Here is a 25843-nt window from a genome sequence, read left to right as displayed (position 1 = left end):
TTTGCAGTTAACAGTTTGTGTCTTTTCTTTTCCACCTGTTTTTGTATGACCCCGCTGACCCAATGAGCATTTCACTGTCCAATGGTCATGCTTTAACTTTGCAATTTCTAGTATTGCATTAGTATTGCGTCCTTCTCATGAGTATTTAATAATTTTTGACTTTTCAGTCTGAGTTAAATCTCTTTTTTGGCTCATTTTGCCTGTAAAAGAAAACCTGCCTAAAAATTTTACACACCTGAATATAAGGCATTTTTCACTTCCAGCCTTCATGAACAATTGAAGAGTTTGGTTCCAAAACGCTATAAATCCATTTTGATTAATTTGAGTAAAAAGGTGTTTTCTTTACCAAGAAATTGGCAAAATGAAAACCACTCTTTTCTGTTTCAAACTTTCACATAGCATCTTTTGGTTATAAAAACATTAAAAATTCAAATCTAGATTTTGATTTTCAAAGGTTTATTATAAAAATTTATTATTTTTTCCCCAAAATGCAATAAATGCATGACACGTTTTTTTGTTTTGATTTTTTTTTTTTTTTCAAAATGCAATTAATCCATCAATATAAAAGTTATTTTTCATATTGAAAGTAAGTTAATTCACATATATGACAGCCTCTGAACTTTGTCAATACTAATCGTATGTACATGCATTTGACTAAAAATACATTCAGTCATCGCTCCCAAAATGAATTCAACGAGTCATCTTGTTAATCTTATAAATGAATTATGTCTCTGTTTGTCATTACCGATCAAGGCGTATCTGGCGTCACCGCATGGTTAAAATAAACAGTTCAGTTTAGGGAGCGTGATAGAAGTTTGATGCTGTCGTGAAACAAGCAACAGCCGGCATTTTTCCTCCTCCCGACTCGAGTGCCTCGCCTTCTTAATCTCCTCACGTAAATGATTTCGATGGCTTGCGTTTCTTCCCCACCGCAGAAAGCACCACAGGTTCAGCAATGTTCATCGAAATTATTAATTTTTCTGTTTTTGTTGATCACAAAGTACAAAGTAGATAAAGGATGCGGGGTGTATTCAGAGCGCCGCCATTACTGTTTACAGTGCATGGAATGGTGCGCTGTGATTGGTTGAGCGGATATATCGCGTTCTGCAGAGAAGTGAGACTGGCGTTTGTCGCGTTTTGGAAAGAAAGGGAGAAAACATGACAGAATAACACAACGGATATCGCATTTTGCGCAAAATTAATAAATGACTTTTCAATACCGACCAGATACAATACTGATTTTGGCGGAAACTCAATTTTTTTGAAAATGGCGTTTATCGCGTTTTGGAACCAAACTCTTCAATTATATATCACTTATAAATGATTAAAAACAATATTAATAGTAGTTATTAAGATTGATGTGGATTGGAATTGGTAAAATGTGCTTGGAAAAAAAATAAGATCAGAAAATCAACTTGCCTAATAATTCTGCACACAGTGTATTAGAATAATCGCGCCGTCGCGTTCAGATAAGCTACACCACTGTATCAGTGTCCAGTTTGCACATATAATTCATTTGAAGAACACTAGATGAAATATGTGTGCATAACTACACCGTGCTGGTTCATGTTTGGTGCAGGAGAATGTGTGAAATAAAAACTTTAAACACAGATACTTTATTCTGTATGAGCTATGAGCCACGTGTCTAGTGTTGTTAAACACAAGGCGAAGCTCCGCGCTGAAACCGAGCATATGTGCGCTCCGCCTGTATATCATAAAAACAATCGTATTTTTCATGTGTTCGTATTCAAACTCCAGCTCTGACCGCATCACGAGCAAAATACAACACATGTGCTGCTGTGCTGAAGGAAACATACACACGGCTCGCGTGTTTGAACGAAGCTAGAGCAGGCAGAGGTGAATGAGCCGCACTTTTGTGACATTTGAATTCTCCGCTGTAATGCGATCTCACGCGAACATATTTTCCATTTGTGCTGGTAGATTACAGCAAAACACTGCGCATGCACACAGACCTCTGCTCTGGTCGCGTCTCAGGAATACACATTGTGTTGTAGCACTGAGGAAACGAACACCAACGATATGTCTCTGAATGACAAGAGACCGAGGCGAGAAAAGTGATACTTCCTCATGCATAATACCGCAATTATAATCTTATGTATACTACAGCGCAGTGATTGGATTAAATGAGCGTTATGTTATGAATATATGTTGAGAATCACTCGAAACGATCTACGTCAGCATGTTCGACGATGCCCATACTTGGGCCGAAAGTACACGGTTACGTCAGATTTTGTGACTTTGCTCTAGCTCAGCTTTTCAAACCCGAAGACAGAAATCGCTCTGAAAAATGCAAAAATAACTATTTTTCACTTATGAATAACATTAATGAGAACCTTTAGTGTTTTCAATGATGGGCAGCCTACACATATCTGTTTACATCTCAAAAAAAGTGTTTTGGTGTTTCATGACCCTTTAAACTTATTTTATTTCAGTTAGTTGCCCATTTTTAAAGTTTTTTTTTATATTTGCACTTTGTTTAGATTTATTTCAATTAACAATTTTTATTTTTATTTTTCAATTTAGGTATCAATACAGGTGCTGCTCAGTTGTGTTCATAACAATTATTTGCAATATTAACCATACTATTTGACATGAAGTGAAGCTGAGAAAAAGTTTAAGGTAAGAGGAAGTGAAATGAAACCCACACTGTAAAATGAGATCCAGCTCCTGTTCACATTCCCTAGAGTTGCAATTTCACATGGAAAAAGAGTGACCCTATAGACTCTAGAGTACATTTAGTTAGCCACAGGGTTGAATGACTTGAGGTGTCTGTTTTTGAAATGTATTGATTATCATATGTAAATATGTCATGTTTATTGATGCTTTGACATAACTTTCTTTATTGAATAAAGATTTTAGAGAGACAGAAGAACAGCATTTATTTGAAATAGAAATCTTTTGTAACATTATAAATGTATTTACTGTCACTTTAGATCAATTTAATGTATCCTTGTTGAAAATAAACATAATAAAAAAGCCTTCCTGACCCCAAACTTTTGAACAGGCGTGTACATATTTTCATAAAATGTTGCTCGAAATCAAGTAATAATTAATGACCCCCCCTCCCCCCACACCAAAAAAACCCTGTTGTCACCATGAAATTAAAATTGAAAATTCTTGTTTTTTTAAGATAAATATGATCTTCCCCTCCCTCTTGCAGTGACATCTCTTCTCTGATGAAGTGTTTACTGGCGCGAGGAGCGGGACAACCTGTCACTCACATGAAATCCACCAATAGCAAACTGGTTTTGCTATCAATTCGTGATGGACAAAATCAAGTCCCGCCCTACATTTTTTCTTGTTCGAGAAGCTGTTTTACTCTCATGTATGTTACAATATAGAAGAAAAGACTTCAAATACATTTCTCTCTCCTCTCTTGAAACATTACTTTACATTCCTCTTGAGTGACATCACTCAATCCATTCTCTTTATTTTGCTCACTTCTCAATGTCTCTTACTGTTTAGCACAAGATATTCTGTTCATCCGAATCTCCTTTTGACTGGTCTTAAACACTCAGCTCATTGTCTACATCCACACACACACGGACACACAGAATGTCATGCCAGTGCCAGGCAGTGCGAGAGCAACATGGCTGGAATGCAGATGGCTAACGTGGGAAACACTGCATGCTTGTGTGCGTGAACGTGAATTAGTAATAAAAGGCCATGAGTCGCCTGGCCTAAAGCCCACAGGGGTTACGCAGCGGCGAGGAGAACACCAACATCATAACTTCCCACCACAAATACAAGGAAAGCGCAAATATACAAAGCTGCTACCAAGGGTGTAGGGCTTCACTGATAACAAACACCACAGACAATAAAAACACGTTTGAAAGGTTCTCTGGGTGTGACATACAAAGGAATAGACTGTGTCACGGGTTATACACATGCTTACAAAATAAAAGAGTGGATTACTTTTGAAATCTTCAAAGAAATTCAGATTTATACAATGCCTGCCCTTGATAGTTCTTGGCAGTAAATACCTAGCATAATCAAATTCTGTCTCAAAAGACTGAAATGGACACTGGAGAACCATTCAGAGCTAAATAATTCAGCTTGCCATCCTAAACCAGGAGAATCTGACTCCATTCACTACTTGGAAAATTCACAATGAGGAATTCAATGCAATCTGAAATGATCATTTTCTCATATCAACCTTCATTCTCAGTGGATTTGAAAATCGTTAAAACTTAAATGACATTTCCCAATATATGATTTTATCCATTAAAAGTTACACTTTAAATCGGATTTATCTTAAAAAGATTTTTGTTTTGTCTCATGTCCATTGGTAGAAGTATGCAGTTATTTATTAATGAAGTGAAACCAGCTGGAAAATAAAAGAAGTTAGTTTTTACAGTTTATACTTACATATAATTGTCATAAAATAGAAAAAAATGTGACAAAATTAACAATAAATATAACATAGGCCTATATACAGTGTTGGGAAAAGTTACTTTTAAATATTGCGTTTCTCACTAAAAAGTAACTAATTGTATACATAAAGCGTGTTATTTAACATTTTATTATTGCAGGTTTGCATAATATTCTGCGTTTGCATCTCCCTGTTTTTATTCACTGAATACTGAATCTGTTTTTGAGCAAGTGAGACGAGTAAATGCATGATTTAACTACAATAACCATCATGTTCACCTCTACACACGCCTCTACACTTTTACTCGCGATTTCTCTCAGCACGGGGACAGGAGACGTGTCAGTCAATAAATGGGAAAACAAAGATATTTTGTAGTAAATTTAAAAGTAAGACATTACTTTAGCTACTTGAAAAAGTAATCTGATTACATAACTCACATTACTTGTAATACGCTATATGATAACAGATTGAAGATATGACCTTCACTTTGTCAGTGCACACTCTAAAAAATGCTGGGTTAAAAACACCACAAGTTTGGTTGAAAATGGACAAACCCAGCGGTTGGGTTAAATGTTTGCCCAACCTGCTGGGTAGTTTTATTTAAACCAACTATTATTTAAAAATTGCTATATGGCTAGCTTAAAATGAACCCAAAATAGTTGGGAAATTAAAAACCAGAAGCAATTAGAGACAACAATAATAGACAAAAGGTGAATGTTTATTAATAAGCTTTAATATTTTATTAATATAAATTTAATAGTTTATTAATATAAATGTATTAATAAGCAATTTAATAAATGTTTATTGTTTAATAATTATTCATTGATCATTAATAAATGTTAATTTTCAACATACTTTGGGTTCATTTTAATTAAGCAATACAGTAATTTTTAAACAATAGTTGAGTTAAATAAAACTACCCAGCAGGTTGGGCAAACATTTAACCCTACCGCTGGGTTAAAACAACCCAATTGCTGGGTTTGTCCATTTTCAACCCAACTTGAACTTGGTTGTTTTTAACCCAGCATTTTTTAGAAGTTTTACTCATGCTGTCCCAGTCTGTAAACTGACCATCTAACTGAATCTGAATCAAAACCATGTGAAATTTTAAAAATAATTTACCTCTTTTAAAAACTAATTAACTAATAAAATTTCCTTTTATAAATAGTCATATTTTCTTAAACTAATATAAAGCTGCAGCGCGGGTTATATTTCGTCGTATTCGAGTTTGAGGGAAAAAACAAAATGCCAAAGCCGATAGGTTTAAATAAGCCCAACTGATACGCAACAGCGAGACAAGCCATTATTTAAACCTCGAAATCTGCATACACAGGATTAATTGCAAAAATTGTACAGTGTTTTTATAATGACTTGGGATAATGTTAAGGGATATTCCCTCTTGCTTAGTTACATCAAAGACTTTGGATACATTCATAGACTGAATGACTCTCCACACCCCAGTGAGCCACACTTTCTTCCCACAAGGTTACAGGGTTTAACGGCTGGTACTCTGAACCCAGTGATACGAGTAAAAATTCTCAGAGGACCTTGCTAGACTTCAACGGCAATATGCGCAGGGAACAATCAGAAGAACATTTCAGTAGCAGCGAGCCTAAAACTCTCATGTCGAATGCCGCTTTATGTTGTGATGTCTTATAGTAGAGTCCTTAGGGAAGGGAGTGTCACTGGTTGTTTGGTTTTTTAGTTCAGAAATTTGACAATGTGAGTGCTCCCGGGAACCTGTAATACATACTAAGCTTGTTTTCCCCTGGGTATCAAATCCTATTTATACCAGAAACTAAACAATTAATTCAGACAAAGGGTTTATTCACAAAAAAAAAAAAAAAAAAAAAAAAAACATTTTAATGCATAACACAAACAATTTGATCCCAAAGAGGTCACTCACCTTAAATACAATGTCAGCTAATGCACATTTTACTTGCTTTGAAAAATATAATCTGATAACAGGACAAACCTCCCTTCAACTCACTTCTAATAAAAATGCAAGCCATCTGATGTGATTTGCACCATAAACTACTATTCAAAAGTGAGGTTGGTAAAACCTTGGTAATTTTTTTTAATATGTTAAAATAAAGGTTTTTCCTTTTTTTTTGATGCCAAAGCTGAATTTTCAGCATCAATACTCGAGTCCTCAGTCACATGATCCTTCAGAAATCATTCTTATATGCCGATTCAGTGCTTAAGAAATATTTATTATTATCAGTGTTAAAAAAGTGCTGCTGCTTAACATTTTTATGGAAACAGTTAAAATATTTTAGGATTGTTTGATAGAAAAAGAACAGCATTTAATTAAACATGAAATCTTTTGTAATACGATTGTCCACTGTCCATTTTAAAATTGCACTGACCCCAAACTTTTGAATTATTATTATTATTATTTTTTTTTTTTAAATCTCACCAACCCCAAAGTTATATTTCATTATACTACAGGATAGTAAATAACCATTTCATAGCTTATGCCATGGCTATTAAAAGAAAGTCAATGCAGTAACTCGATGACAGACTACTATTGCAAGGTTTTTTTCCTCACATTTTTTTATAAACCTTTATACCAGCTAGTACATTAAAAATTTCCCATGAAACATGCACACACAAAAAAAGAAATGAAACACTATTTCATTAAAGATATGAATTATCTTTTGTTTATTAGAAATGTGTCAAACAAAGTTAGGCCTGATACACAAAGACAGACAAGAAATGCAGAATGAAAGCTCGGTAGTCACTGAAAACCAGTTTGTGAAAACTAAAATGACACAGAGTTCAATGAATCATGTGCAATCCCATATTAAATGATGCAACAGCTGAAACGAGAGAAGAAGCATTTCTCCAAGTCTCTTAACAGAGGGGAAAATGCCACAAGAAGCACTGTAATACTTCAAATCAGTCCTTCAGCACTTTTTCTTTTTCTTCTTCTTGTCTGCTTTGCTGGCGTCATCATGGGCTTTCCTCTTAGCAGCTAGCTTGTTAGCCTGTTGGAAAGTGTGCATTAGATTCATAAACAAAGTCGATCAAGGTTACTGGAGCTTAAATAATGAGCCAAAAGTAGGTCAAGCACCTTTTAAAGGGCTTTAACAGCCACTGTGCCAGCTCTGAATTACTACAACGTTTACTCGTTTAACCATTAACCAAAAGCACACATCATAAAGACTTTTATCTAACAGCATAAAATAATTAAAAAAACAAAGAAACATAAAGCTCATTATTCTGGTTAGATGGGTCTGGTTTTATACAATTTTCTTTTAAATTTACAAAAGAGAGAATATGATGTAAAACGGTACCAGACACATCTATTTCTAAACAGGCTTACCTCTCTGACATTCCTCTTCTTGCCAAACATGATCTTGTCATAGAGGTATTTCTCTCTCTTCTTCATCATCATGATGGCCAGCCTCTTCTCCTCTGCTTTCTCCTCCTCTGCAGTTCGCTTACGGTTCTCTGCTTTGACTTTACCAGGAGTCACCTTTACTGACAATTTCTGGAGGGAGAACCAGCAAATGACAAATTCGTATGCTTTTTTAAATAGAAGTATTTTACATATTGAAAAAAATATTTTTCCTAAAATTTCTCTTCTAAATTTTTTTTCCTTCTAAAAATATTTCAATTTAAGGTTCATAAAAAAAAAAAACAGAGGTGTAAAGTATTTGAGTAAATGTGATTACACTCTAAAAAATTCTGGGTTAAAAACAACCCAAGTTGGGTTGAAAATGGACAAACCCAGCGATTGGGTTGTTTTAACCCAGCAGTTGGGTTAAATGTTTGCCCAACCTGCTGGGTAGTTTTACTTAACCCAACTATTATTTAAAAATTACAGTATTGCTTACTTAAAATGAACCCAAAATATCTTGAAAATTAACATTTATTAATATGTTTAATACATGAACATTTTAATTTCATTTTAGATTCATTTTAAGTCAGCCATATAGTCATTTTCAAATAATGGTTAAATAAAACTACCCAGCAGGTTGGGCAAACATTTAACCCAACAGTTGGGTTAAAACAACCCAATCGCTGGGTTTGTCCATTTTCAACCCAACTTGGGTTGTTTTTAACCCAGCATTTTTTAGAGTGTAGTTACTGTACTTGAGTATCGTTTTGGCAACTCTGTAGTTTTATCAAAGATATTAGCAACCTTTACTCTTTACTTGACTACATTTTGTACTCTTAGCAATGCAATTTCACATTAGATTTTGCATGGCACCAAACTTTTTCTGCAGCAGTTTATTTCTGCCACAGAAGTAGTAATATTGCCATCTACAGGGCACCAAATACTACATATTGTGTATGCATGGTTACATAAATCCAGTGGTGCGCTGACCTTCGCGTACATGTAATAAGTGAAGTATACTTTGGCGTTAAGACTTTTACTCCAGTTGTTTTGAAATTGGTGACTTGTAACTTGTAATGGAGTCATATTTACTATAAAAAGGTATCTGTACTTACTCCAGTATGGTTTTCAGGTACTCTTTACACCTCTGCTAAAAAGGATTCCATCCCAAAAATTATACATATTTAGAATCAAATTGTTTTTTGTTTTGTTTTAACCCTTTAAAGCCTGACATACAAAAGAAAAATGTAATGTTTTGAATTGGAAGCTTATTGAACCTTTTTGTACAAAAAAGTTAGAATGTGTTTTTTGTTGAGTATCATTTTTCGTTAGCCACATAGCATAATTGCCCAGATCATATTTCAAAGGCAGATATCACAATTTGGCCAAAAAATGACTTAGGCAATTATGCTATGAGGCTAACAATTTGATACATCAGGCTTTTATGTCTCATATAGTATGACCTCAATTTTATTCAGAGGCCCAAACTAAGCCAAAATGTTAAATTTGGTGCAGTTGCAGATATGTACTATGTTCAAAAAGTAAAATGAAATTCTGATAGGTAAAGACTCCCAAACAGTAAAGCAGACTACTTGCATAATGCATATAAATATTAGTTGTCATTCAAATATCTCCCAATAATGTCTTAGTAGGATATTTAAAATGCAGTAACTTTACAAGGTTCACTAGTTAAACATTAGTTAATGTATTAACTAACATGAACTAACCATGAACAATACATTTGGGTTACACTTTATTTTAAGGTGTCACTGTTACAGTGTAATTATAAATTTAAATACTGAGTAATATTAATTAACAACATGTACTTACTATAGGGTTAGGGTAGGATTAGGGTTTTGCTGAGGGTTAGTTGTAATTATGTAATTAATGTAATTATGCATAATTTACTGTCATTACAATGGTAAGTACATGTCATATATGTAACAATGACACTGTAAAATAAAGTGTTACCTACATTTGTTACAGTATTTACTAATCTTCGTTAACGTTAGTTCATGAAAATACAGTTGTTCATTGTTCGTTCATGTTAGTTCACAGTGCATTAACTAATGTTAATGATTTTAATAATGTAATAAACGTTGAAATCAACATTATCAAAGATTAATAAATACTGTATAAGTGCAGTTCATTATTAGTTCATGTTAACTAATGTAGTTAACTAAAATTAACTAATGAACCTTATTGTAAAGTGTTACCTTAAATGGTTAGTCTATTATATTTGATACTCACATTTTAATATGAATAAAAAAAAACGATGAATGGATAATCAAGTAAAACTAAGTAGCTTCAGTCCTTTAAATGTTCATCTGGAAATATTACTAACAATATAAGTTATTTGTACGTTTATTTTATAAAAATCAGTAGATTTCACATCAAAAAGACACATGAACCACAACCTCAAGGTGGACATTTTTACAATTATACTAAAAGGCCTTTTACTTGCTAAAAAAAAAGTATAACCTATCAATCAGAGGATAGAAGACATGTAGAAGATCATATCAAATATGATACAGTAGACTTCATAAATGCTGTTACTTATAAGAACGTAATTTTTGCGTCAATGGCATCAAAAAGCGAAATCTTCATGAAACTTAAACCCATCTTACCTTTCCCCGAGACCTCTTCTCCTCCATTTCAGCTAGATTTGCTTCATCTTCAGCCTCATCTTCTTCCTCACTTTGATCATCTTCCTCCTCATCATCATCTTCATCCTCTTCCTCCTCATCTCCCTCCTCTTCTTCTTCCTCTTCTTCCATTTCTGTAAAGAGTCCATTTTTGAAGTCAACAATCACTTAACATTCACACAATCATATCAAAATCAGTATGCAAAACAATATGGGAAAACCCTCACGTGGCTTCTCTCCTCTCTGCAGGGCCATGAGCTTGAGTTTCTCAGGAGGCACATAATCTCCCTCAGTCTCCTCCACGAACGGTGACAGATGGGGCGGCAGTGTAACTCCCAGGAAGTATTCCTCTACGGGTAACAGAATCTTACCGTTGACAGAGTCATACACCCACTGCGGCTGGATGTAGTACCTGTATATACATTACATAAGTCATTACATAAATACAAGAATATAAATTAATATACATTATGTATACAATCATTGAGAGTTGGTATCAGACCTGTTGATATACTGTTTGTCAACGCTGGGTCTGTCCACAATGTGATGTGTGATTGTTTCATCTGTGGCATCATATGTGCTGCCGATGCACAGTGATTTATCCCAGGACACCTGTCCACCAAAACACCTGCACAATGCAAGACATTCTTATACACAGACAATTTTGCAATTCTTTATATACATATATATACACATACATATATATACATATATATACACATATATACATATATATATATACACACATATATATATATATATATATATATATATATATATATATACACACATACATATATATATATATATACACACATATATATATATATATATATATATACACATATATATATACATATATATATATATATATATATATATATGTATGTGTGTATATATATATATATATATATATATATATATATATATATATATATATATGTGTGTATATATATATATGTATATATGTGTATATATATATATATATATATATATATACACATACACATACACATACACATATATATATATATATATATATATATATATACACATACATATATATATATACACATACATATATATATATATATATATATATATATATATAAAAAAAAACTTTTTTGTTTTTATATACACACACACAAAATATACAATAAAATATTGCCTACATTAACCTAGTTTGGTACCAAATTGTTGTGTGTAGTTACTTGTTATTGATTAAATTATATTTTCAATAATTTAAAGAAGAAATATTGATGAGAACTTTATTCGATTACAATAACATTGATTAAAGGGTTGAGTAGTTGAGCTTGACGAATGCAAGTTGAGAAAATTAAATTATTCTTTTGTGTTCCTACCATGCTGTACAAACGATGTCACTTCCTGCATGTCACAGTACACTCTAAAAACTAATTCAGGGGACCTTTGGTCATTAATTAAATATATATATTGTTGTGAAATAAAAAAAATCAAGTTCTGAAATGCTGTTCGACTTTTTACTTGTAATTGTTATTTTATTGAGCTTGGATGACACACAAATTATGCCTATTGATTCGATATACTATCATGACTTTTCATAGTTTAAAATTTTCAGTTAATCAAAAATGTATTTAATTTTAAGTTCTGTTAATGTAAAATACAATCTGATGACGCGTAAACGTGTTTCATTGTTTTGAGTTCTTTTAATTTAGACGAACTTAAGTGAAACTGGGCTGGGATTTATATTCCCCATCATGCTTTGCCCATGGCACTTGAAAGGGAGAGTAAATGCTAAAATTGAGTGTTATATAATGTTTTTTGCACAAGATTAATGGTAAGGGAGATTTAGCAGAAATTGGTGTTTTTTTAGAAGAGTTTCTGTTAATGTGGGTTTTTGGATTTACCATCATGGTGACAAGCGGTGCTTGGTAAGTTTATGTTACTTAGAAATGTGTTTTATTGTGTCCAAAAAGCGTCTTCACCTTACTTAAAACATTATGTTGGATCAACTCAAAATACTGCTTTGAATTAATGTGATTCTCCCAATTGGCTCAAGTTAAAAATTCTAGTGGAAAACGTTGAACCAACGTTTTATTTTTTAGAGTGTATTAGAAAATGTTGAATTTTTTTAATAAAAGAAAATATCTATGCAGTAACAGGGTGTGAGAAACAGCTAAACATATGTTATTTGTTAAAATTAGATAATTAATAAGAATAATTCTACAGTGAAGTGAATATCAATTAAACAGTCACAATTATGACATTCTAGCATGATTTGTATTGCTGCATACAGTTGAGAAGGTGAAAACCAGTGAGATGGGACAAAAACAAATATTTTCATGTTGATTTTATGTAAAAACATAGATTATCAAATAATTCTAATAGTTTTACCTCTAAAGAACATGGGATTTGTGCCTTAAAAAGAACAGCACACCAATCTGTCCCCTATTTAAAGAAAGCACCATAGATAGAATGATGTGTGATAAAATTGAGCTGGTGTGTCACACTCCTTCACCTGATCACAAAAGCCAGTGATTCCCTGGGAACTTCTCTGTTTAGGAAAAACTTCAGGCCCTCGAAGAGCTTCTTCTGTGTGTTCTGCTCCTGCTCCATCTTCTCTCTCACCTCCATCTTTTCCAGGTCGTCCTGTAATTAAAAGTGCATTTATAAATAAAGCTCTATAAAAGCTGCATTAAATAATGAGGACGAAGTTCACCTGCAGTCACGCTGGTTTCATCAGAATGTTTTTTTAACACCTTCACCGTGTAACCATAGTAACAGTCTCCCTCAGTGAACATGAAACATGAGGATTCGAGGTCCGTCCAAAACAACAATTAATCAAACCGTGGGTTAAATGCTTCACTAACGTTTTATGATGTGTGACTAAATAACAAGTGTCTTGTGACACTTTCTTTTTAGTGAACTTGAAGTGTGGAAAGTTATTGTGGAGTCATATATTTGCATTAATTACAGAGATCACAAGTGCTTCAGCAAGCATAGAGGAATCTGACAGCTTTGAGTTTGCTATAATACAGCTCTGCCAAATGGTTTTTATATTCTGACCTGTGAGCTGCATTTTATAGGTGCTCTACAAAAAACTTCTTAGTTACTAAATTTACAAACTTTGAACTTTGTATCATGTTTTAATTGTCAATTTTTTAGCTATTTTTTCCCATATTGTTTTTATTGCCCTACAAAAAACTACTGTTGTACTGTGATTGTAATACCATGGTGATTTGATATATAAACAGTACTACAGTACCAAAGGATTACCATATTCATATACAAAAAAAAAAGTTTTTTTATTATTATTAATTGTATTACCATGTCCAAACAACCATGGTAATAATAATAATAAATAATAATAATAATAATAAAATAACTGATTATTTGGACGTGGTAATATAATTTATAATAAATTATAAAAATATTCTTAGAATTTATAATGATGATGATGATGATGATGAAGATTATTATTATTATTATATATTCTAATAATTTTTATAAATTATATTACCATTTTCAACTGTTGTTATTTAGACATGGTAATATTATTATTATTATTATTATTATAATTCAATTACCATGTCTAAATAACAACATTTCTTACTAATATAAATTCTATTTCCTTGTCCAAATAATCATGGGTTATTTTTTTATTTTATTTTTTTTAGTAAGTGTACAGGTTTTAAAAGGGCAAAATGGTCATTTAATAACTTTGCTGCCTATGCGGTAGAAAAAAAAAAAAAAAAAAAAAATGTTTAGCGGTGTTAAGAGTTGCTTTCGGTCACCAGTGAAGGATCCAGCACGAAGTAGGCAGTGGCTAAAGGCTGCAAAGAATCGTAAATATGGAGAGAACGCCACATTTGTACACACATCTGCTCTGCTCCATATACAGCACAAGCTGAAGAGTCACAGTACAGTGCATCAGGAGTGAGATTTCACTTCACTTATGTGAAGAAAGGAGAGATGACTGACAAGACCAGTCAGTACCACTCCCTATACACACAGTTCATGTAATTGCAAATTCGAAAGCGAAAAGCGAGCATGCATTCAAAAGCGATTTCAATACCTTGCATATTGATAGCAGCTCCCTGACGGTGGCAAATCATATACAATAACACCCACCGTGACATCCCTGACAAAAAAGACAGCGGTCACTCACTTACCCCTTCAGTAGGGAAATGGTCCACTTGTGTCTCCTCCTCCTCCACTGTTGGGACCATACGGGCCAGACTGGCACTCAACGCTGACAGTTTCTGGAGGGAGATTTGAAGGGCAAGTCTTTAAACACACTAACACTTGGCACAAGATAATGTTGATATGAAAAGAGAAAATTAATTAAGTCTTGTACCTCAGTATAGCTTTCTGAGTCCAAGGCATAATCTTCTTCAAACTCTGATTTGAGACTGATCTCTCCTTGTCCATCAAGCTAACACGCACACGAAAAAAAAAGAACAGATTCAATTTACAATTGGAACGAATTGGAATTCTGCTACTACATATTAATGCATTTAAAGCAAGCACATTCACATGTTCTGTGTGTGATACCTTGGGCGGGTAGACAAGGTTGAGGGTCTGGTAAAGACGGAAGTTGACAAAACCAAGCAGCGTTGTGTAGAATTCAGTAAATGTGGCCATGACTCTGTAGTCCACATCTGTAGGGTGCTGAGGAAAGCAAGGATGTATGTTATATTAAACAGTCATCATAAAATAATCTATCGGAAGACCTCAGCATCTAAAATATTGCATCATACTAAGAACACTGATCCAGATGATCAATGATTTTAACATACAATATGATGAAGACACCAATTTTTCCAATTCAAATTCCTTAATAAAAATAATTACAACAATAATACAAATCACAAAATTACTTCCATTAAATAAAGTCATTCATTAGCCTATTTAACTCTGAAAACCTTCACCTACATGTCTCACACCTTGTTTGTGCAAGCCAAAAATGCAAACTTGTTAAAACAGTTACAAACTACTGTTCAAAAGTTTGGGTTTAGCAAGATTTTTATTTTTGAAAGAAGTCTCCTATACTCAACAAGACTGCATGTATTTGATCAAAAATAGTTAAAATAGTAATATTTTTAAACACTTTTACAATTTAAAATAACAGTTTTCTATTTTTAATTTATTCCTGTAATGCAAAGCTGAATTTTCAGCTATAATAACATTTATTATTATTATCAATGTTAAAAACAAGTGTGCTGTTGCTTAATATTTTTGTGAAAACTGATACATTTTTCATGATAATTGTTTAATATAGTCCAAAAGAACAGCATTTGTTTGAAATCTTTTGAAACATTGTAAATGTCTTTATTATCACTTTTGAATTTTTCAATTTAAATGTGTTCTTGCTGAATAAATGTATCAATTTAATAAAAAAATAATAAATAAATCTTAAATAAATAATCTTATTATTCTGTCTAAATATTAATGTCACAGTTTGTCCCTATTTGGGATCAAACCTGCTTTCCTAGGGGGTAAAAAAAAGCTATTTACTGAACAAGCCTCAAGAGTGCAAGATATATTTTATACTCACATCATGGGCAAACTGATATGGTATGATCCATGTGATGGTTTGCCCCAGGACCTCTGCTTGGTAGTAAATGCCCTTTATGGAAAGAAAAACCTGAAGGAAAAATAATCAAAGTCAGAGAAGTGGTTGATGATACACTCGCTGTAACACTCATGAATCATTTAAATTAATTTAAAAAATTTACACTTTTCAGTCTTTGGACATGCATTACCTTTTTCAGGGAGCGTGAGGAGATAATGTAATTCATCCACTCAACGCTGAGTCTCCGGCAGAGCTGAATTGTCTGAACGTGGCATTTTCCCGTGCGAGCGAATGTAGAGAACAGGAAACACATAGAGAGGGCATCATCTACATCTCGAAGAGCATCAATGAACGTGGGATATCTGGAAAAACAAACTTATTTTATATACAGTACACAAGGAGATGACAGACCACTCATAGAAAAATAGAGGAAGAAAGTTGGTCTGAACAAAACATTTTAGCAAAATCTGAGATAAAGAAGCTTAATATCGTGGCAGATTTTATAGGCGACTTCTAAGGAGATCACATTCTAAATTCAAAATACAAATCCCAAAACCTGCTGATGTAAACAAAGGCAGATGGACGGAAGAAGAGACAGACAGTGAGTCGAGCCAAGATAATTAAAGTATCATATTCTAGTGACTTTTTGGATTTCTCATAACTGATCTGTTTTGTGGACAGAGACTGAGACTCTGCCCAGACTCACAACAGTGTTTGGACACAAATCGGTGCTTATCACATAACACTGTCTGGACACACAGAAACGTCTTTCACAGCATGTTATTGAGCCAGAGAGCTGAAGTGCGTCCTCTGCAGGCCACAGACAGCATTGCATTTACTCTCACCTCTCCTTGATGATGTGGTCCAGTTTGTACGAAGGCTTGTTCTCTTTCAGTCTCTCCACTCCGCTCCAATTAGCCTTACCATATGCTTTCCGCAGTTTCCGCACAAAAATCTATAATCAAGGAATATACAGTGAGCTCACAGACTGTCTCACAGAGGTTGTGCCAATAATACTGACCTACTATTAGAGATGCACTGATATTTATCAGCCGGTCAAATGAAATTCAATGCCACACTGGCCATAAGAATGAAAATTTTACACTGATCACTTATTAATGATCAACTGGGTACATTTTTTGTGTCCGTTTTTAAGGCATGTTGGATGCCTCTTGTATGCATTAGACAGGCTCTGTTGGCAAAGCAACTTGCACATTTTCTACTTAAACAATTTTTTTAGTAATGTTTTTTCCATCAGAATTTCATGTGGCAACTATGTGATCTATTGCTTGCATTAAGCCAATGAATCAAGTGTATAAATGTTTTTATGAGAGATTTTACAAAGAGGCTGGCTAGAGTGACAAAATGCCACTGTTTCCTGCAAATATGCAAGAACAAACTGCTAAATAATTCAATATAGGGGCCAAAACACCCATGTGACGCCCATGTGAATGAATGAAAAAAACAAACAAAAAACAATTTCAAGAAAGGTAAAAAATATTTACGGCCAATAAAATCTCACCCATTATTTTCATAAGTGGCAAAAAAAGTACATTTTTTACACTGTCTGTGATGTCTCATCATAGACAATAAAATAGACTGTGAAAAGAAAAAAAAAGTTTTTGTAAAGCATGTTTTAAAAGGAAACTCAGCCTCTTGGTAATTTCTGACTTTTTGTAATGTTATCACAACTGATAAAAAGAGGGATCTTACTTTCAATGTGCCTGTCATATATCAAAGGAACACACACAATAGAATAATGCTGAGTGGAAATGACTCAATATTAAAAAGGTGCAGTAAGCGATTTCTGTGAAACTCTTTATATTTGAAATCAACCCAAACAAACACACCCCTCCCTTCATTGTTCCACCCCGAAAATGCACAAACCCACAATGCAAGGGTAGTCTCTTTATCATAGATGAAGTAAAACAAAATAATGCTTTGTGAAAAAAAATGTGAAGACTAGAAGAACGCTAGCTCGGCTCAGTCTCAGCTAGTCAAAATGCAATCTTATGTACGTACAGTGGGTACGGAAAGTATTCAGACCCCCTTAAATTTTTCACTCTTTGTTATATTGCAGCCATTTGCTAAAATCATTTAAGTTCATTTTTTTCCTCAATGTACACACAGCACCCCATATTGACAGAAAAACACAGAATTGTTGACATGTTTGAAGATTAAAAAAAGAAAAACTGAAATATCACATGGTCCTAAGTATTCAGACCCTTTGCTGTGACACTCATATTTAACTCAGGTGCTGTCCATTTCTTCTGATCATCCTTGAGATGGTTCTACACCTTAATTTGAGTCCAGCTGTGTTTGATTATACTGATTGGACTTGATTAGGAAAGCCACACACCTGTCTATATAAGACCTTACAGCTCACAGTGCATGTCAGAGCAAATGAGAATCATGAGGTCAAAGGAACTGCCTGAAGAGATCAGAGACAGAATTGTGGCAAGGCACAGATCTGGCCAAGGTTACAAAAACATTTCTGCTGCACTTAAGGTTCCTAAGAGCACAGTGGCCTCCATAATCCTTAAATGGAAGACGTTTGGGACGACCAGAACCCTTCCTAGAGCTGGCCGTTCGGCCAAACTGAGCTATCGGGGGAGAAGAGCCTTAGTGATCTTTGGGTTCTTCTTTACCTCTCTCACCGTGGCTGAGCTCCAGAGATGCAGTCGAGAGATGGGAGAAAGTTGTAGAAAGTCAACCATCACTGCAGCCCTCCACCAGTCGGGGCTTTATGGCAGAGTGGCCCGACGGAAGCCTCTCCTCAGTGCGAGACACATGAAAGCCTGCATGGAGTTTGCTAAAAAACACCTGAAGGACTCCAAGATAGTGAGAAATAAGATTCTCTGGTCTAATGAGACCAAGATGGAACTTTTTGGCCTTAATTCTAAGTGATATGTGTGGAGAAAACCAGGCACTGCTCATCACCTGTCCAATACAGTCAACAGTGAAGCATGGTGGTGGCAGCATCATGCTGTGGGGGTGTTTTTCAGCTGTAGGGACATGACGACTGGTTGCAATCGAAGGAAAGATAAATGCGGTCAAGTACAGGGATATCCTGGACGAAAACCTTCTCCAGAGTGCTCAGGACCTCAGACTGGGCCAAAGGTTTACCTTCCAACAAGACAATGACCCTAAGCACACAGCTAAAATAACGAAGGAGTGGCTTCACAACAACTCTGTGACTGTTCTTGAATGGCCCAGCCAGAGCCCTGACTTAAACCCAACTGAGCATCTCTGGAGAGACCTAAAAATGGCTGTCCACCAACGTTTACCATCCAACCTGACAGAACTGGAGAGGATCTGCAAGGAGGAATGGCAGAGGATCCCCAAATCCAGGTGTGAAAAACTTGTTGCATCTTTCCCAAAAAGACTCATGGCTGTATTAGATCAAAAGGGTGCTTCTACTAAATACTGAGCAAAGGGTCTGAATACTTAGGACCATGTGATATTTCAGTTTTTCTTTTTTAATAAATCTGCAAAAATGTCAACAATTGTGTGTTTTTCTGTCAATATGAGGTGCTGTGTGTACATTAATGAGGAAAAAAATGAACGTAAATGATTTTAGCAAATGGCTGCAATATAACATAGAGTGAAAGATTTAAGGGGGTCTGAATACTTTCCGTACCCACTGTGCATACAACGAGTGCATTTAGCCCAGAACACAACATTATTTTGGATGTTCAGTAAATTTCATTGCAAAATATGTTTTTTTTTAATCTTTAGGATCAGTCTTAAAAATGACAGTGTAAACGTTAAGCGAGCCAGGACTAAATTAATTATTTACTTTACCAAGAGAACCGAATTAAAAGTGTGAACACACCCTAAAATAACTGACTAAAATGTCTAAATTGTAGTTATTATATAACTGAAGTAATTAAAAGAAACTTTAAACTATATCTTTTTATTTAAAAAAAAACAACAACATTAATTTACATTTCTCTCTCTCACTTTTCCACTGCTTGCTCCTGTTAGAATTTGCCACAGCTGACCATCCTCCTACTTTTTGGCATATGTCATCGTTTGGCACATTGTCATCAATATTTCTTTAAAAAATTAAAGTAATTCTAGACTAGAACATGAAAAAAATGATCAAAATGATAAGGATTAGAGGAAGCTGTTGGAAACAGCACATTTAGCTTTTCCACAGTTCTTACCTTGTACTCTCTGAACTTGCCAACGATGGGCTCATGCAGGAGGAAGCGGATGTCTTTCAGCAGGTAGAAGGTTCTAGGGGCTGTCGAGCCCTTGTTGACCTTCTTTTTGTGTTTGGGCTCATGAGGATAGATTCCTTTCAATATACATAATCGCCTATAAAATGAGATGCATATATCAATTAACAATGAATTTTAGGGCTGGGCGATATATCGCGTGTGATTGTCACGCGCATTTCATCAGTAAAGCCGGTTCCCTGATTGCCACTAAATCGCCATTACCTGCTTTCAAATGGAGCGGCATTTAATAGACAGAGCCGTAGATCACTGATAAGCCACGCAATATCGCGTTCATTATCGAAGGCTATGGAGTCAAATTAATGCCTTAAAGTTTTGCACAAAAATAAAGTTTTGTAAAACACAAAAAAGAATTGAGCTATAAAAAAATGTTTTGCAAACAAAAATAAAGAATTGCAAAGGAAAATAAAATATTGAGCGGAAAAAAAATAAGTTTTGCAAACAAAAATAATAAATTGCAAAATAAAATAAAGTAGTGCAAAAATAAAAATATAATCAATTACAAAAATCAATGACAGCTGTAATCCTATTTTATCTTTGCCACATATTTTTCATGCTCAGACCTACAAAATCATTTGTAACGCTCATTTTATTCTGCGTTTCAGTCAAGTGTGCGCTTACGATACCGGTTTTCTTTTGCGCTGCACTGTTCTGTGCGGATCTCTTTATGGCACTGGTTTGACGTGGGGGTGGAGTCAAGAAAAGGGGGCACGCCCCCACGAAACACGTCATCGGCAGGAGACGCAGATCGCAACAGAACAGGGCAGCGTTTCCCAAAAGCATCATAAGCTTTTGTATGGGAAACCAATGGAGCTACGATCAACTTAGGCTTACGATGCTTTTGGGAAACGCTACCCAGATCAGATCAAGCATAGAGACAGAGCGCATTTATTATAATCTGAAAACCACGCCCACCGGGGGACAAACAATCCAACCGTCTCCATTGACTTTGTATTGCGTGAGGCTGCCTTCTTGTCTTTTCTGACTCATTACAATAAACAGAACAATGCCTAAAAGCTGCTGTGTGACAAGGTGTACAGCTAACAAGCTAAAAAAAAACAGAAATACGTTTTTATAAGCAGTCGACCCCAAAATACAAATGTTTAAGGACACAAAAGTGGATACAGGCAGTGAGACATAACGCAACGGGTCATATTACTATAAGAAATGCATTGGAGGGGGTCGTAATCGGTGACAACATATGCTAAACAAACCAACAAAAACAAACCATTCATTATTTTTCACCATGTCAAAGAATTATTTCACCTGTCGCCGATTACGTTCCCTTCCAATGTATTTCGCGGGGGCGTGCCCCCGTTTCTTGACTCCACCCCCACGTCAAACCAGTGCCATAAAGAGATCCGCACAGAACAGTGCAGCGCAGCGCAAAAGAAAACCGGCATCGTGAGCGCACACTTGACTGAAACGCAGAATAAAATGAGCGTTACAAATGATTTTGTAGGTTTGAGCATGAAAAATATGTGGCAAAGATAAAATAGGATTACAGCTGTCATTGATTTTTGTAATTGATTATATTTTTATTTTTGCACTACTTTATTTTATTTTGCAATTTATTATTTTTGTTTGCAAAACTTATTTTTTTTCCGCTCAATATTTTATTTTCCTTTGCAATTATTTTTGTTTGCAAAACATTTTTTTATAGCTCAATTCTTTTTTGTGTTTTGCAAAACTTTATTTTTGTGCAAAACTTTAAGGCATTAATTTGACTCCATAGAAGGCGATACATCTGCGATATGAACGCGATATTGCATGGCTTATCAAAATGCGCGTGACGTACATTTAGCCCATACTTGTACTCAATCTTTTGATCGAGATATACTTAAAAGTATACTTGGCTTGCAGTTGTGTTTAATCTTTTGATTGAGTAGCCAATTAAATACTTTTTTCACATAGGTTTACATACTGTCTTATAAATAAAATATTGATTTATAAAGAATATGTTCCTAATTCTGAGTATGTGAATTTTTGTGTAGTCCACTGGTAGTATACATAATTCTGTCCACTAAAGGCCTATTAAAAACAAAAGGCATAGCTTGATCATGGTAAGTTTAAGTGTGGAATCTTGGGACATGTGGTCTTCACCTCAACGGACAGTGCAAAAGAATAGGGGTTGGACTAGGGAAGAAATCATGTTCATGGATGCGATTATTAATGTTATTGTAGTATGAAGCAGAACAGGACCGAGTGTTGTTGGAGCTGAACGAGGCCGCTGGAGCGATTGCGCAACACACGCCTCACGAGCAGCTGAACTTTTATTATGACAGTCGCCGGCGCTGCTTCCGCTTTTCCGGTCATGAGTATGAGGTAACACAGCTCTGTTTAATATATTAGATACATTTGAGTGTGTTGAAAATTATGTTATAATGTTACTCTGTGTGTTCGCTCGGCGGCTGCTGTGAGACACTGTTGCACACTGCAGTAAGATAGATCGATATCAGAATATCATATTAAATGCTGGATGGGCTGTGTTGATAAATGGCGTGCAAAACGTATAGTATGATGGAGAAAAAAAGACTAAACGTGTTGAGCTATAACAATAATAAGTTTTCTGTCAATAAAAATATCAAAACAGTTGTTCCCTTGTCTATAAAAACATGTAATATATTAAAGCGTCTTTGGTGTTTCCATGGTTTCTACAAAATAAAACAGAAAACCGAGGGTAACGCGGATATGACACAATTGACAGGCGACTCCTCACACATGCCGGAGCCTCGGTTAAAATTGCAATTTTCTCACGATTTACAAATAGTTGGAAACATTTGGGATATTGTAAACACTGGCCTAGAGGTTTTCAGATATTTTACTGCAAAAATATTACATATTGCACCTATAAAGTACACTTAAAGGTATATTTAAAGTATAAAACTTTGTACCTAAATAGGAATAAAGTAGTAGGCCTATATTTAAAGTAAAAGTATTTTATATATTTTATATATATTTTAAGAAAAAATTATATATAAATAGTAAACTACAAGTATGATATTAAGTTTACTTACAAGTATAGCTGCAGAAAACTACTAAACCAGTAGTTTACTGATAAACTTTATTAAGTATACTTAAAGTTCAAGTAAAGTTATTTTTTGTAAGCGTACATAATTGAGATGATAGATAAATAGCTTCTTTTTTTTTTAAAGTAACTTTTAAATACCCCTTGATGCTTATGTCACATGTCCAATCAAACTCTAAAGTATGGCAGCACAGATTTAGCTGTCATGTTAGAAACTATTTAAAAAGCAGTTAAAAACCACTGACATACAAGGCAATTAATATGTACATAACATTGAACATTGAATAAAATATGTAACATTCTATATGCACTATAATACTACACAATATATGAGGAATGTAAAATAAACCAAAACATCAGGACAGAACATTTAGTTTAAGCTAATGCTTTGTTTTTACAAACTAACCTGAAATCAGCCAGACTCAGACTCAGCTTCTTGCGGGCTTTATTCCTGGTGATGTAGTTAGTGGCTGATCCCCTCTCATACTACACAAGAACAAATGACAGGTTAGCAAGTGCTCTGACATGACTTGACTATGATTATACAGATATAAAGGCTTTATTTTTCACACTGTCATATCTGAAGATGATTCAGGCTTAAAAACCCTTTAAGCAAAGCTGCAAACAGCTGTTAATGGGCATTGAAGTTACAAAATTCAAGTCCCAATTATGCTGTAGATATTTATACATATCTTTATTATATATATAAATATAAATAAAAATGTTAGATGTATAAAATAACGAGTTTAAACCACACAAGTCTGCAGGGCCCTGCGCTCATAAAGCCATCATATTTTGTTTACCGACAGTTTTGGTGTGAATCGCAGTCTTACCTTTTTCTTTTGTAATCCGCCCATTACAGCGGACGGTATTTCCACTCGACAAAACCTAAAATTAAAACTATTGCAATAAAACTGCAAATAAATCCCAGATCAGAGCCAACACTAACGTGCTTCTTCCGAACACACGTGTTTTGCGTGACGTCAGTCAGCCGAGACAGTAGGACCCGTGAATTGGGGGCGCCCGCAGGAATGCCTGCATAGAAATGCATGAACGTGTCGTGTAGTGATCTATGGTAGTGATAGAATACGTATGTCTGTGTAATACACTATATATAATATGTTTATATGTTAATATAAATACCCAATATATCTTATATTTTTGTGTATTTAAGGCACATATAGATAAAAAGTAACAATAGACTACATAAAACACAAAATATCGCCTGTGTTCAAATGTAGGCTCATGTATAGGCTAGTATTTTTTTATAATATAGATCTATCTATCTATCTATCTATCTATCTATCTATCTATCTATCTATCTATCTATCTATCTATCTATCTATCTATCTATCTATCTATCTATCTATCTATCTATCTATCTATCTATCTATCTATCATCTATCTATCTATCTATCAGTCTGTCCATCCGTCAATCAGTCTATTATCTATCTATCTATCTATCTATCTATCTATCTATCTATCTATCTATCTATCTATCTATCTATCTATCTATCTATCTATCTATCTATCTATCTATCTATCTATCTATCTATCTATCTGTCGCTGTTCCATAAGCTTTAGTAAAATTACACAAATCTGAATTCTTAAAAATAAAATAAAAAACTTTATAATAATAAACATGAATTTATAATAACACGCCAATGAAACCTCAGCAGAATCTCATCCTCTTAACACACTCGCTCTTCAACTTGTCCATTAAACTCAATTCCCAACTGACCACAGCTACAACCCCAAAACTATTATTAAAGAAATTGACAAAAATCCAAAAGATACTCATGATGAATCACTAAAAGCACATTTTGAGATCCAAAATAAACTCCAATGTTACTCGACCCTAAATAGAATCACTAAATTGGCAAATTATTTATTAATCAAACAATTTAAAGAAAGACAAATCCTCTCAGATCAGATTAAGTGACCATGATCTAGAAATAGAGAGAGGAAGACATAGACAAACATGGACAGTGAGAGAGCAGAGGATCTGTAGACACTGTGATCTACAGCAAATAGAGGATGAGAAACACTTTCTACTCATCTGTCCTAAATATCACAATGTAAGACATTTCTCTCCATTCTTGGAGCACTAATTCCATCATTCATTGAACATTGAACTTAGTGATACTGAGAAAATGCCCTTCATATTCGGTGAAGATGATAACACAGCTACACTAGCTGCAAAATATGTGTTAGCCATTCACAACATTAGAGATGGATAACTCTCTAGAGACCTGCTCCTATTTATTAATTCACTAAGATGGATTTATTTACTATGCTACATTTAACATGATGTATACATATATGTTTTGTTTGTTTGTTTATTTTATTATTTATATATAATATGTTAATGCTTCGGCAACATTGTGATTCACAGTCATGCTAATAAAGCTCATTTGAAATTGAAAATTGAAATTGAACATTTGTTTCTAACTGCAGAGAAAATGGACCAGATTAATTAAAGATGAATTATTTAGTACAACATAAACAATATGATTAAGAAGCGTAGAAAAAGGACAAGGGTGCCTTTTCAGGGGTGAGAGAGGGAGGGAGAGAGAGAGAGAGAGAGAGAGAGAGGGGGCTGTAGTACAGAAGCGTACACCATACAGCATCAG

At 34.4% G+C, this 25843-nt stretch overlaps 1 protein-coding gene across 1 annotated transcript; it reads right to left on the bottom strand.

Moving 5' to 3' along the window:
• Nucleotides 1-7028: 7028 nt before the first annotated feature.
• On the bottom strand, nucleotides 7029-24215 carry pes (pescadillo). The gene is made up of 15 exons (XM_067406058.1): nucleotides 24044-24215; nucleotides 23617-23696; nucleotides 20108-20261; nucleotides 16784-16893; nucleotides 16129-16300; nucleotides 15921-16010; nucleotides 14918-15034; nucleotides 14721-14798; nucleotides 14536-14625; nucleotides 12882-13012; nucleotides 10887-11012; nucleotides 10612-10796; nucleotides 10367-10518; nucleotides 7722-7889; nucleotides 7029-7383 (listed from the first exon to the last, which is right to left on the bottom strand). Exons 1-15 carry the CDS (start codon nucleotides 24065-24067, stop codon nucleotides 7303-7305), a joined length of 1758 nt encoding a protein of 585 aa, XP_067262159.1. The 5' UTR covers nucleotides 24068-24215; the 3' UTR covers nucleotides 7029-7302.
• Between the last annotated feature and the right edge of the window lie 1628 nt (nucleotides 24216-25843).

The sequence above is a fragment of the Chanodichthys erythropterus genome, chromosome 13 (assembly GCF_024489055.1).
Source record: "Chanodichthys erythropterus isolate Z2021 chromosome 13, ASM2448905v1, whole genome shotgun sequence".
In the NCBI taxonomy this organism is placed as follows: Eukaryota; Metazoa; Chordata; class Actinopteri; order Cypriniformes; family Xenocyprididae; genus Chanodichthys; species Chanodichthys erythropterus.
This window is presented reverse-complemented; position numbering and strand designations above follow the sequence as displayed.

Excerpts from the sequence above, each read along its gene's own strand:
- pes (XM_067406058.1), bottom strand. The coding sequence starts at position 24,067 with ATGGGCGGATTACAAAAGAAAAAG. Across the intron at positions 15,035-15,920 it reads CATATCAGTTTGCCCATGAT|CACCCTACAGATGTGGACTA; the intron begins GTGAGTATAAAA and ends TGCTTTCCTCAG. Across the intron at positions 7,890-10,366 it reads AGAAGAGGTCTCGGGGAAAG|AAATTGTCAGTAAAGGTGAC; the intron begins GTAAGATGGGTT and ends TTCTCCCTCCAG.